At 24.2% G+C, this 13,420-nt stretch overlaps 1 protein-coding gene across 2 annotated transcripts; it reads left to right on the top strand.

Moving 5' to 3' along the window:
- The first annotated feature begins 9,654 nt into the window (after window positions 1-9,654).
- LOC113553175 (SAGA-associated factor 29) lies at window positions 9,655-12,183 on the top strand. Of its 2 annotated transcripts, none has more exons than XM_026956357.1 (7): window positions 9,655-9,904; window positions 10,580-10,651; window positions 10,874-11,008; window positions 11,074-11,193; window positions 11,250-11,396; window positions 11,450-11,672; window positions 11,874-12,183. In XM_026956357.1, exons 2-7 carry the CDS (start codon window positions 10,589-10,591, stop codon window positions 12,077-12,079), a joined length of 894 nt encoding a protein of 297 aa, XP_026812158.1. In that variant the 5' UTR covers window positions 9,655-9,904; window positions 10,580-10,588; the 3' UTR covers window positions 12,080-12,183. The 2 variants fall into 2 exon arrangements, with proteins under 2 accessions (XP_026812158.1, XP_026812159.1); XM_026956358.1 differs by lacking the exon at window positions 9,655-9,904 and adding an exon at window positions 9,959-10,317.
- The last annotated feature ends 1,237 nt before the right edge of the window (window positions 12,184-13,420 follow it).

Below are 13,420 nucleotides of genomic sequence, written 5' to 3'. Positions count from 1 at the left end.
ATTATGGATTTTTAGATGAATAATTTATATTTTATATTATATTGGTTGAGTTGAAATTTTTAAAAGATATAAAAAACAATAAACAAAATTCAATTATTCAAATTAAAGTGAAAGTATTATTACAAGTTAGTGGCGTCTACACTCACGTTAGATATGGTTTATAGTATCCGTGGTTAAGAAGGAAGGATGGGTTAGATGCTTTTTTTTCACTATACTCGTATTAAAACTTAGCGAATGGCGTGCTTACAATTTTTGTAGAAAGATTCCACAATACTATGAAATTATATTTTTATTTAAAATTAATACTAAAATATAATAATTCCTATACATGGTTCTAAAAATAGGATGTAAAAAATGAAAGGGCCAAGTCCATGAAGTCAAATGGTAAATCTATCTACATGCGTAATTTCAACACATTTGCCCTCGTATAAATAGGGATCCTGCAATTGCAAATTCATCAGCTGATTCAATACTTAAATTAGTTAAATTATGATTTTGTAGTACAGTATAGTTGTGTTTGTTATAGTTATATTTAAATTAATAGACAGAGTCTGATTTAAGAATAAGAAAAAAAAATAATAAAATACAATAAAAATAGTTAAATTTATTAAATTATTTTTTAGATTATATTAATACTCTTCGATATTTTGTTACTGTAAATTGTTCAGCCACTTGAGAAAAATCTAATGGTCTAAGTATGTCTTTTTCAATTCTTGATAGACTACATAAAACTATCGATTATAAATTCTTATTTGTATTCTCACTTTTATACATTTATTTCACTAGTCTTTATTAAATTATGTAAATATCAATAATCAAACATTTTTTTTTTTGAAGTTGTATTTTAATCTGTATTGCAAATTCCAATTTTTAATAGAAGTGCGTTTTATATTTGGATAATTGGGTGTAAAAAAAAAATCACTATGTGGAGGTCCTTATTTTGTGGTAACCATAAGTCATAAATACATAATATGCTACGAACAAATATTTCAACTAATAATATTACATTAAAGATTTATAGGTATTCTATGTTTAGAAGCCCTAATAAACAATTTTTTAAGCATTTAGCTTTACATGATAATTATCAGCGGTTCGCTAGTTCGTTCTAAATATATTAACCAATTTTACAATAAGAACGATTTCTAATTACTTTTCTATTATTAATATTCACTTAAGAACAAATTCAAATTATTGTTCAGTCGTTTTAAGGGCTGGGAGCCTGAATGACTTTTGAGAAGAGTAATATCACCCTCTTTGACTTACTTCTGCCAAGGGACGTATAATACATGTTAAGAATAATTAATAGAATAAAAATATAATAGCTTTAATAGTTTAATAATTTAATTAAGTGCAATGTAGCTTTCATGGACAAGCGCAACATACAGAATAATAGAGCAGCCTATTTTTTTTACAATCGGCCAAGTACATTTTGAATAGACAAAATTATTAATTGTGAGATACACAGATATTATTGTTACTACAGTAGTTCAGTAGCTATATTAATATAATTATTAATGTATTTAATTTACAAATGTAAACATAATATATCCTAACATTTATTCACTAATTTAAAAACACGAAATTGAATACATATTCTGATTAAAATTAGTTATTTTTAGAGTGGGCCTATCTATAGTATTCACTATTTTCTACTCCTCTGAAGACGTACATAACTACAGATTACACTGATTACTGTCAACAACATTGGACAGAATACACATATTATTATACAAATTTTGTTTTTATATTTAGTATCATAACATATTAACCGATAATTTTTGTACAAAAATAATAACCCCTATACTTTGTCTTACAGAGTAATTTTAACAAATAAATTATTTGTTTTAATTATAAATATAATATTTTAATTAATCTTTTAACTTTTATACCTATAATAATAACCTACTCCTAAAGGCTAAAATGTATTAATATATTTACCACAATCAAGTTCGTTCAAAATAAATCAGGGGATTTATAAACAAATTTACGATATGAACGATTACTACTCTGATAAATGTCAATAGCATGGTAACAGTATAATATTCATTTCACGAATTAAAATATATTTTTTAAATTAAATCTATTTTAATTTGTGATTTATATTTTATATCATCGTACCTTACGAATCTAACAGCAACTTATAATCATTGTTTTAACAAAATAAAGTTGATAATGTTATCTGATTTTAACTATGAAAATAGATTTGAATTCAACAGAAAAATGGAAATATTTTCCATTTTTAATTTTTAGTTTAATTACAATTATTATTTGATAACACTCATATTTTCCAGTTTCCAAATACAATTTAAAATTAAATAGGATTACATTTTTTCGAAGTATTTCATACAATCATTGCAGTTTTTCTTCTGCTAGATTCGTCTTTTTTTTAAAATTAAAATCAGACAATGTAAATAAACCTTAATTTTGTCAAAAATATAAATTATTTTAACTAAATATATATGATAACTTAGCAAGGTTCCATAAGTAAAATAAATTATTTTCTTATTTATTACTCAATTTTTTTTTTTTTTGTCAAAGAGCATGATTGATGTGAATTTTGATGTGATTTGCATCAAATGCATCATCTTGCACCCCACCTCCTCGCAGTGCCAATGTAGCATACGATACACGAATATTTGAAACCTGTATGAATAGGTATGCACTTCGTAATAATGTATACAATTTTGGAAATATAAAGGTACCTTATAAACACCATTACACAATAAATAAGACGAATGGTTGTAACCACATGTAATTTATAAGAAATCATTTAACTATTAATTTTATTTAATAATAAAAAATGTATAAAATAATTTTAGTAAGATGAATGCACCATTGGACACTTAAATCCCGTATTTAATGCTTTAATGAAAGGGAGTGATGAAAATTTAACTCCCAGCCCCAAATTTTGAATTTACGCCAGTACGCCATTGTATATAATATAAAAAGCTCAAAGCTATTACAAATCCAATAAAAAGCACGTTTACTACATTAAATTTTAGGTAATAATATACAATATCAAAAATATAAGTTTTAATTGTAGTTTATATTTCAAGACCATTCTAATTATGTAATAAATTAACAACAATTATGTATATAATTATTATATTAGATTTACCTGCATACTCGCTTCACATGCTGTAAGATTATGACGATTATGTGCCTGTGGCGCATTATATTTTGGTAGCTATAAAGATTAGTTTAAACATTTATTTCCTTAAAAATAATTAATTAACAGAAGAAATCAATAAATTGACCATCCCAATCGCTTGCAGACTTAACTCCAATGGACTCATTTTGTTTTTTGCTCATAAAGTCATGAGAAATAAATAATAGGTAGGGGGGTATATATTGTGTACTATATCAATAACTAGATTTTGTTCCGTGAGATTTCTTGATTAATCTGTATCTAACCAAAATTGTCTGAAATATACCTATATAACAACAAATATTAACTTCATTATATACTAAGACAAGAATAATAAATAAAAACAAATAAAATAACAATGAATGTCGAGTGATGTGTTTATTATAATATTAAATTTTCATAAGCAATCTATACAAAAAGTAAAAATCAACCAATAACCTTTTAACATTTATACATGAAACAATATAAAATGTTACAATTTGCTGTATTTTTTTTGATCAATAAGTTGCTTTCATTTATGTAAAATTCAAACCAATTTAAAAATTGTATTTTTGCAGTATTCTCTAACTCTAAATGATTAATCTTAAATTTCAAAAAAACAATTTATTTAAAAAAATTAAAATATTTTATAAACATTTTGGATTCTGATTTAAGCGATGAATGAATATGTAATGATTTAACTTTGTCTTTCAACTTTGAGGGTAGTTTCATACTTCCCAGTACTTAACAAATAACTAGGAAAAATAAAACAAAATTTGGGATAAACAAGAAATATTTACGTAAGACTGCAGTAATTGACAAAATCGATTTATTTTTTTTTTTTGATTTAACTCCAAAACTAATGACTGAACTACCGAAAATAGGTACTTGACACAATTTCCTATATATGGTATAATTTTAAATATTTTGACTCTTTGTAAGATAGGTCTATAATAATAAAACACTTTAAAACGTGTAACACAAGATTTCTCATAAGTACTAATTAGGTTATAATTAGGGCTTGGATTTATATGTAAATACATATTTTTACTGTGACTTGATAAATTAATTTAAGTGAGTGATAAATTTGTTTTAAGTGATTTTCAATGAAATTAACTATATTTTATTTTACATATTTTTACATATTTTGCCATAAGTACATGTTTTTACATATTTCTCAATAATTCCATTTTTTCCTACATATATTGACAATTAGTTCATTTACGATTTTTTTTAATAATTATTAATTATGTACGATTGTATTTTTCAATTCAAACAATTTCCCTAATTTTCAAAAGTACAAAATAGTAGCAAAATAATACCAATTATTGAACTTAATCTACAGTAGATATAACTTACTCCTTCAGATATAGTCAAAATGCAATACTGTCCAATAACATCAGTGAAAGCCGAAAGATCATTTAGTCGGTATAAGACAATTTTACGACCAAATCGAAGATCTTTTGAATTTCAAAATTTCAAAATGGTTGTTATCATAAATTGTAATCAAGATAATTAAAATTTTTATATTTTTTTAGCTTTTTTTATTTCTATTTTATAATTTGTAACCCCTTTATTAAATAATTTTACTGTTTAAAATTTGTTTCATTAGAAACTCATATGGATATATTATATAATTAAATATTAATAAATAAATCATATTAGTAAAATACATATTTTGATTTTTTTAGCACTTATTTATGTACATATTTTACTAACGTAAATACATAAAAATGTGACTAAAATATCTAAAAAAAAATATCTTTAGAATTTTTTTAGAGATTTTAAGTTTGGACGAAATTTCAAATTAAATATTTAAATGAAAAATAACGATTCTAAAGTGTAATAATTACCTTTATAAAGATCATATTTTAGCAAAATTAATTTTAAAAATGAAATGGAAAAAACATAATCGCATTTATTTTTAATTATTGGAAAAAATTACATTAAAAAAAGAAATTTGTATGTTTTATTATGTTATAATTTGTTAATTAAAAAAAGAATAATTTTATTTACATATTAATCGATTTTCATTTATGAATTGATAAGTTATATTTTAATACTAAAGAACCCTGATTATGGATGAAATAATTAGTGTAATGTTGTTAGTTGTGGGGGTGGCATAAATGATATGCCCGGGGGCGCCAAATTTTTAAATACGACTCTGCCTGGGGCACAATCGACCATTAATCCGGGCTTGACGAATAGGGCATCATTCGGTAATATTATAGATTATAATATATTAGAGCAATAAACCATAAACGGGAATTCTAAAAATCTAATTAATTTTCTTAGGGTTTACCTTATTTCTATTTGCACACTATTTTTGATTGATTGATACACTGACTAGTATTGTAATAATTTACACATTTTGATTAATATTACAGCGCTTTCTAGCGGTTTACTTTAGTCTGACATACAAGTGGTTGAGATTACGGTTTAAAATAAATTATATTTTTATACTTTATAAATTTATTATATTATATACTAATTTTATAAATTATATTAGTCAGTATATTAGTGTCCTTGTAACCTTATACTTAATATATTTTATACCGTAGTTAGTGTTTAGTAACTTCTAACTTCTAATTATACATCTTTATAGGCATAGACGTATTTGTGGTAGGTAGGGGCAGTGCCGTATCGCTGGACAATACTATCATGGAATTAATTGTTGGCAATTTTTTAAGATCTAATTTATAGTAGGTAATAGGTTATAGATATTGTATTACAACACATTTATATTCAAATTTTAAATTATACCTAATACTATTATTCCAATGCATTGTATGTAATAATTACCTAGTGTCCTAGTTGATCGTAAAAATATTGATAAAAAGTGGACAATTATCGACCTATATAGTTTAATCAAGTCTTTAGTCTTTACTTATTTAGTCAACATCCATTTCCAATGGCGTATTAACGGAGCCCGGGATTTGGGTGTCCACCATGACTTTTTTTTAAAAGTACTGACCCCCACATTTAAGTAGATGTTTATTTAACATTAGAACTACTTTAGTATTTTTTATGGAAATAATAAAAGAAAAAATTCAAATTTTCTATGCGGCTATATACTAGCTGTATACGTAATTGAGATAGTATTACTTCCTAATAAATACTATTGCATAAATATTTAAATACAAGGTGATTCTTTTATCAAACAACACTCATTATTTCAAAAAGTATTAATGTTTTTGAAAATATTTTTATACATAGTTTCAAATTGTTAAAAAACAACGTTTTTATTGAAAAATTATATTTTTAAATATTTTTTATCCTTATAAGTCCTATTAAGTCCTTTTTTTAAATTTTTTACTTTTTTGAATGACAACAAAGATTTTTAATTTCATATTCTAAAACGGAATAATTTTTTGAGTATTTTGATACATAAAATTCGAATTTAGGGTGAGTAGTTCATGAGTTATACTTTTTTAAAGTTTTGTCAAGCGGAGTGGAGTGGTACGGGGTTACCCCGCAAAATTTTTGTCCACTAACTTCGCTTGGTTAAACTTTAAATAAGTATAACTCATAAACTACTCACTCTAAATTCGAATTTTATGTATCAAAATATTCAAAAAATTATTCCGTTTTAGAATATGAAATTAAAAATCTATATTGTCATTCAAAAAAGTAAAAAACTTAAAAAACTATAAGGATAAAAAATATTTAAAAATATAATTTTTTAATAAAAACGTTGTTTTTAAACAAATTTGAAACTATGTAAAAAATATTTTCAAAAACATTAATACTTTTTGAAATAATTAGTGTTGTTTGATAAAAGAATCACCCTGTATATAATATTATATTATTGTATGTAGCATCAAAAAAATCCACAGAGCAGTCGAGTATTATTTTATCGCGAAGCGACGACAGACGTCAGTAACTTCGTAACTAAAATGTATTACTATATCAATAATTGTAAGTTATTATTTCAATATTATGTAGGTTATTATTTGTTTCCATGTGTGCATACATTTATACATACTTATATTGTATGTTTCAGTGGCTAATATCACAACGGTTGTATTGAGAGATGTTTACGAATTTACGATGCATACAAACATTTTTTAAAGGAGTAATAGGTAAAATTTACAATAAAGTAATCCTTCCTCCCACAAACAAGATATTTATAATAACTGATCGAAAAATTAAGATGGAAAATGTAATGGAGATGCTAAGAAGTAAGAGAGCAACATGTATTCGTATAATCGTATAAATTCGTGAAATTGTCTTATTCTCACTATGAACAGAGGGTATAGTTGTTTTATGTGTCTTTGGTAAATTTATAACAATATACATTTTAAATTATACTTACTTTACTCAAATCAGACAAAATGTCAAAGTTGTTAAAAATAGTTTATAAAACTAATATTGGGTAATAAAATATTAACAACCAAATATTTGATTTTTAAAATGTTTTTTAGTACAATTCTATTATGGTACTCACTTATATTTCGGTATTCAGTGGGATTTTTTTTAAGGTATACTTTATTTTTGTGGATATTTTTTCCAAATATCTTTACCTATAAATTATTTTTCAAGTTAACTGAAATTACAATAAGCAATTAATCTAATTAAGTTATTAAGTTTATTATAGAGCTAACTAACTAACTTAGTTTGAAAGTTTATAAGAATATTAATTTTTTAATCAATTAATACAATAATAATTAATCCCCCTTTTGCGTACATATAGATACCTACATTATTTAAAGTTATACATATCACTATATCAGTCATCAGTATAATACAGATAATAAGTACCTTTAGTACCTATCTAGTATTTACTAAGTTGAAATATTTTTAAAAATTTTACAACGTTATAGAACTTCCAATTCCAAGGATCATTAAACCAATATAATACTCATATCAATAAATTGTTTATTTTTTGAATATAAACCACAGAATAAATTAAATCTATTAAATCTATTCTATGTATAAACCAACCTTTACCCCTCCAAAAATAAAATAAAATAAATTTCAAGTTAACAATTAAGTCTATTATAGTTTTAATATATTTCCATGCTTCCAGAAAACCACGATTATATAATAAATATTATATATATTATTTGGATCATCATTGAATTTTTTAGTTCATGATTTAAATTGAATGTTTATATCATGGATCTATACGTCATATTACCGCACATCATACTATCATAGGTGGTTATATTTTATGAGTTAGGTACATATTATTTATAGAATGATTCACCAAGCACGCTCATTCTTCTGTTTTCTTCAATATAGCAGTTACTAAAAATTTGAATTTGATAATTCTTAAATATATTAAATTATACATAGTTGTTTATGAAAAATTATTCTAAGCGAAGACGGTTTGTCAGCCTATATCACTTACCAATTATATTTCACAGTATGTTTTTTTGATGTAGTTAAGATAAAATATAAATTTATTTATACCATATTTTTAATTATTATATTATTGTTATTAACTTTTGAGTTTATACCATCTCCCAATAAAACAGTCTGTATAAGGTTAATTAAGGTTCATGGTATAAATAGTTAGGTATAATATCTTAAAATTAATCTACATATTTTTTAAATTTCTTTTCGTATAATTAATAATATACGACATATGTAAAAGTTTTAAGGTAATCATGGTAACAATATAATTTTTGTAATAGTAATGTATGCGAAAAAATTTCCGTTTTTCCCTAATATTTTGCTTTTTCCGATTATTTTGAAAAACACTGTTCATTCATACTTTTTAATAGTAGATATAAACTTGAGATATTTTTCTTTCCAAAACCACTTTCAGTGTTTAAATTTGAAGTATTTTTTTGACTACTTATCGTGTGACGTGTATACAGAAACATATACAATAAAAACACACATCTTTGTAAAAATCAATTACTTCATCACTCCATCACTCCGCTTAGAATCTAAAACAATACATTTTTATACTTATATTAAAAATTAATTATTTTATAGTACAATTTTTCTTACTTTTTAAAACAAATTAATTAATCATATCATCAAAGTTAAAAGAAGATCGCTTTCTTTTTCTGATTCGAATTGTATTGATCAATAATGCTAATTTATTTTTGACATTTTTTTAAATATAATATTTTGCTTATATTTTATACGATGAATGTTTAATTTAAAAAAAAAAGTTCCACCTACTATGTGATCGGTCACTGGTTACGACTTATGATCCAAGGGATTGCAGGATTCTGCTTTCTTAGTCATGGGATTTTCAAAGAATTATCATACCCCGATGGGGCAATGGCGATCATTGATCGTTGATCTTCTAAGACCCTGCTCTATGGATTGACTACGCCACTACGGCGTCTACACCGCGGACCTAAGTCTTATATCTTAATATATCTATAGCCGTGGTCTACACCATGACAAATTAGATCTAATCAAAATAAATATAAATAGATCTAATTTGTCATGGTCTACACTATCGCTTTATCTCTACATCGTGCTATCGCTATGGACCATGATAATTATTATCAGTTATCACTTATCAGATTAAAACCAACAGGCAAGTCGGACAACGAATCACAGAATATGTATAACGAATACAGGCTAGATTACAAAAGTACGGCATAACAAAATAATATGTCGAATATCAATACTCAGTACTGACAAGTTTTGAATTTTTAATAAAATATATGTTATTAATATTTGTATTACACTAATCAATAAATGACGACTTTAAAATAAATTGTGTTTCTTTGTACCATTGAGTTACACAATTAGTTTTCTATTACAATTTCAAAACAGTTAAATAAACTATTATTTTATAATTGTGTGGTAAGTATTGTTTCCATTTTAATAATTTATACTATCAAATCCAATTTCTTTATAGTTTACCAAATATTTATGGCTATATAACTATGTAAGTATACATATTGTGTAGTTAAATTAAACTAAACTACCTATACGACACTATACCAACGTAACAAAATCAATGTATGTATGTAGCATACCATAACAGTACTATCAATTATTTTATAACGTTTTCAATAATTTTAATTTAATTTAACAAAACAATTCTATAATATTTTAAATTTAGAAAATTATTAAATAAGTTAACCTGTATGGCTATAACTTATTAGATGGACATAGATAATCTTAGGATAACCAATAATATCAGAAAGAAAAAGTAAATTTTTCTGACATTAATATTTCCTTAAAATACGATATGACTTTTAATTCAACATAAGGTACCCATTATTTCATAATATTAAATTGTATAATGTATTACACACAGTTTATTTTTGTTTTTAAAATTATTTACTGGCCAAGCTAATTAATTATTTTAAAAATATTTTAGATTATGTTTATAATTGCTTCTTTTTTCTTTTACTTTTATAAAGAAAACCATCTAAAAATATCAATAAATAGATTTCCTATACATTTAAATTTTTTTAAATATTTTATCAGTTTATTACAGTAGTTAAAAATATTCTATCAAAATAATTTCAGAAACAAATTATGGCAATGACAAAATCAATAATTGATACAACTGTTGCTGGTAAAGAAAATTCAGATGAACAGGTAATATTTTTATAGAAATATATCATGTATATTATAATATACCTACCTAATTATACTTCGGTGTGATGATACTTGTTTTAAACCTGAATAATAAGAATAAAAATCAATACAACAAATAATAATATATCAGTGTATAAGTTTTGTATTTACCTTAAATAGATTTTTAAACTTAATTAGTGTAAATACTCTTTTATTAACGGTTAAACTTTTATTTATTTTTAGACCCTCTTAGCTAAATTATTCAAGTCTCTATTCAATGTACCACCAATTATTGCAAATAATGTTTCTGTTATTGATATAATTAATACTACACAAGAACTAGTAATTAAAAAAGGCATGATTGATCCAGAATCCCAAGTAAGTTATAAAATAATTATTAAAAATGTTTTATTAAAAAATTGTCTGTTTTGTTATATGTATAGAAATCTTTAATCAGCTTTTATGAAACAGCTGATCTAGAAACTATTAGAGAAGAAGAAGTAATTAGAAAAATGTTAGAATTAATATATGAAGTACGAAACATAAGACATCAAAAAATTAAAGTAGGTATAAGATAATATAAAAATTAAAATAGTATTAAAGTCATATGTGCATATAGTCACTTCTGCAGTCTCAAAGAAGTTCAACATTTCTTAAATTGTTACAAGTAACAGCAATGAGGATACCAGTATGGTTTCCAAAACAGGATGAACAACCACCACCATTATGTGGTGCTATTGAGCCACTTCCTTCATATGTTGCAAAAGTATGTAAAATATATTTTTATTAAAATTGTTGTATAACTTACATGAGTTATAGAGCGGGGATTTGGTAGCAGCGCTTGTTAAACAATCTGGAGAAGAGCGATGGATTGTAGCAGAAGCAGTTGCATTTAAAAATGGAAAATACGAAGTGGAAGATATTGATGTGAAAGAAACTAACCGTAATTTTACATTAGAAAAAATTTATGTAAAGCCATTACCACTAATGAGAGCTGATCCAGTCACTTGTCCAGATGCATTCTTTCCCTGCAATCAATTTGGTTAGTATACTTTTACTGTTTTAGCAACAGTATTTTATTTTTTAAATTTTTAGATAGAGTACCTTAATTGATGAATATATTCAAATTATTTATCTACAAATGAAATTTTTCAAATAACTATCTCAATTCCTTACATAATATTACATATTTTAATTTTCAATATTTGTATCATGTTTAAATACTATAATTATTATGTTATAGTCTTAGCAATGTATCCACAAACTACTTGTTTCTTCAAAGCTCTAGTAAAAGCTTCGCCTAAAACAAGTCATGACGGATATGAAGTTTTATTTGAAGATGATTTCAATCAATATACTATAATGATGGTTGTATCCCAAAGATTTGTTGTTTCATTTCCATCACTAGAAATTCTTCATAAAGATGACGAGATGGTAGCAGAATATTAATTTTATATAACACTAGCTTATAAATTTGATTACTATAAGATCTGTATAGTGCTCTGTATAGATTTTTTATTAATAAAATCTTTATCATTGTATAATATTTTGAATTTTATTTTGTATTAATTTATTACTTTTCTAATCAGCGTTAATATAATATATGCTAATATATTCTATTCAGAATGAGATTAGACCTCGGCAGCGGTTAGGCAACACCCATTTATTAACATCATCGAGTTGACCATCTGTATGTCTGTCTGCTATGTGTTTATACAACATTAGTTATTTGAGATAGATAGGAGTGATAGGACTATAGGAGAAAATAATCAGACATATTCAAAAAATTGAATGCTATTAATAGTTAATATCTACTTATATAGTTAAGAGAGACTAGAGAGAATAGTAAGTTAGTAAATATAGTAAAGAAAAAAATATTTATAACATTTTAAGTATTAAATACAGTATAATTATAATACATTATGAATTATGATATTTATTGAGGGTGTTAATTTTGACTTTGAAGGTGCTTTAGCATCCCCAAGATTTGTACCTATGGTAGTAACAACTATATATACTTTTTAATAAAATATACATTAATCGTACTTTATATTAATTATTCTGTCCATTTTGAATTGTTGCCTATAATAATCTTAATTAGTAAATAACATTATTTATATATTATATTCTTTTTAAGTTAAGAACCGAAGCTACAAATCCGTGTGCTAGATTCTGGCATTCTTACATGGGAAGCATACAAGTCAGTTGACTTGGTAGAAATGACATATAAGTGTTGCTTGACTGCAGCCGGTAAAAACAGATTTACGCCTAGTACAGTGCTCAATTTGAATACCTCAGAATATAAATTCAAGTTTGAGAATTACATATAAACGAACAAAAGCCAGCATTTAAAATTCTACAAATATAAGTATAAACTATAAAGGAATAACCCATCATATCGTTAAATCAGTAAAAGAAAAAAAAATGAAATAATTCAATAATTTTTGTTGACAATATTAAATAACCTATAAATAAATATATGAATAATAAATTTAGAAATGTTGCTTATAAGATGCAATTATTTTAATATATATTTTAAAAATAATTAATTCATAATAATATTTAGTCTTATAAATTGTATTATATTGGTAATATAAATGTTATAATTTATTAATTTTATGAATACTAAATATAATTAATATTTCAATAGCATAAAAGAAATCTAAATTGCATAACATTTAAAAAATATATTTATACGTATAAGTTTTTTTTGTTTTTGTATTAATATAGATTATGTGAATGAATTGTTGATAAATCTAAGTGCTTCTTATTTTTTATTTATTCAAATAC

This window comes from Rhopalosiphum maidis, chromosome 2 (assembly GCF_003676215.2).
Source record: "Rhopalosiphum maidis isolate BTI-1 chromosome 2, ASM367621v3, whole genome shotgun sequence".
Lineage (NCBI taxonomy): Eukaryota > Metazoa > Arthropoda > Insecta > Hemiptera > Aphididae > Rhopalosiphum > Rhopalosiphum maidis.
Note: the sequence above shows the minus strand (reverse complement) of the source record. Positions and strands in the feature narration are given on the sequence as shown.

What these genes read in the sequence shown, in the direction of transcription:
- LOC113553175 (XM_026956357.1), top strand. Translation starts at nt 10,589, where the DNA reads ATGGCAATGACAAAATCAATAATTGATACAACTGTTGCTGGTAAAGAA. An exon ending in AAGAAAATTCAGATGAACAG is followed by an intron (nt 10,652 to 10,873) that starts GTAATATTTTTA and finishes ATTTATTTTTAG; the next exon opens with ACCCTCTTAGCTAAATTATT. An exon ending in TGATTGATCCAGAATCCCAA is followed by an intron (nt 11,009 to 11,073) that starts GTAAGTTATAAA and finishes TTATATGTATAG; the next exon opens with AAATCTTTAATCAGCTTTTA.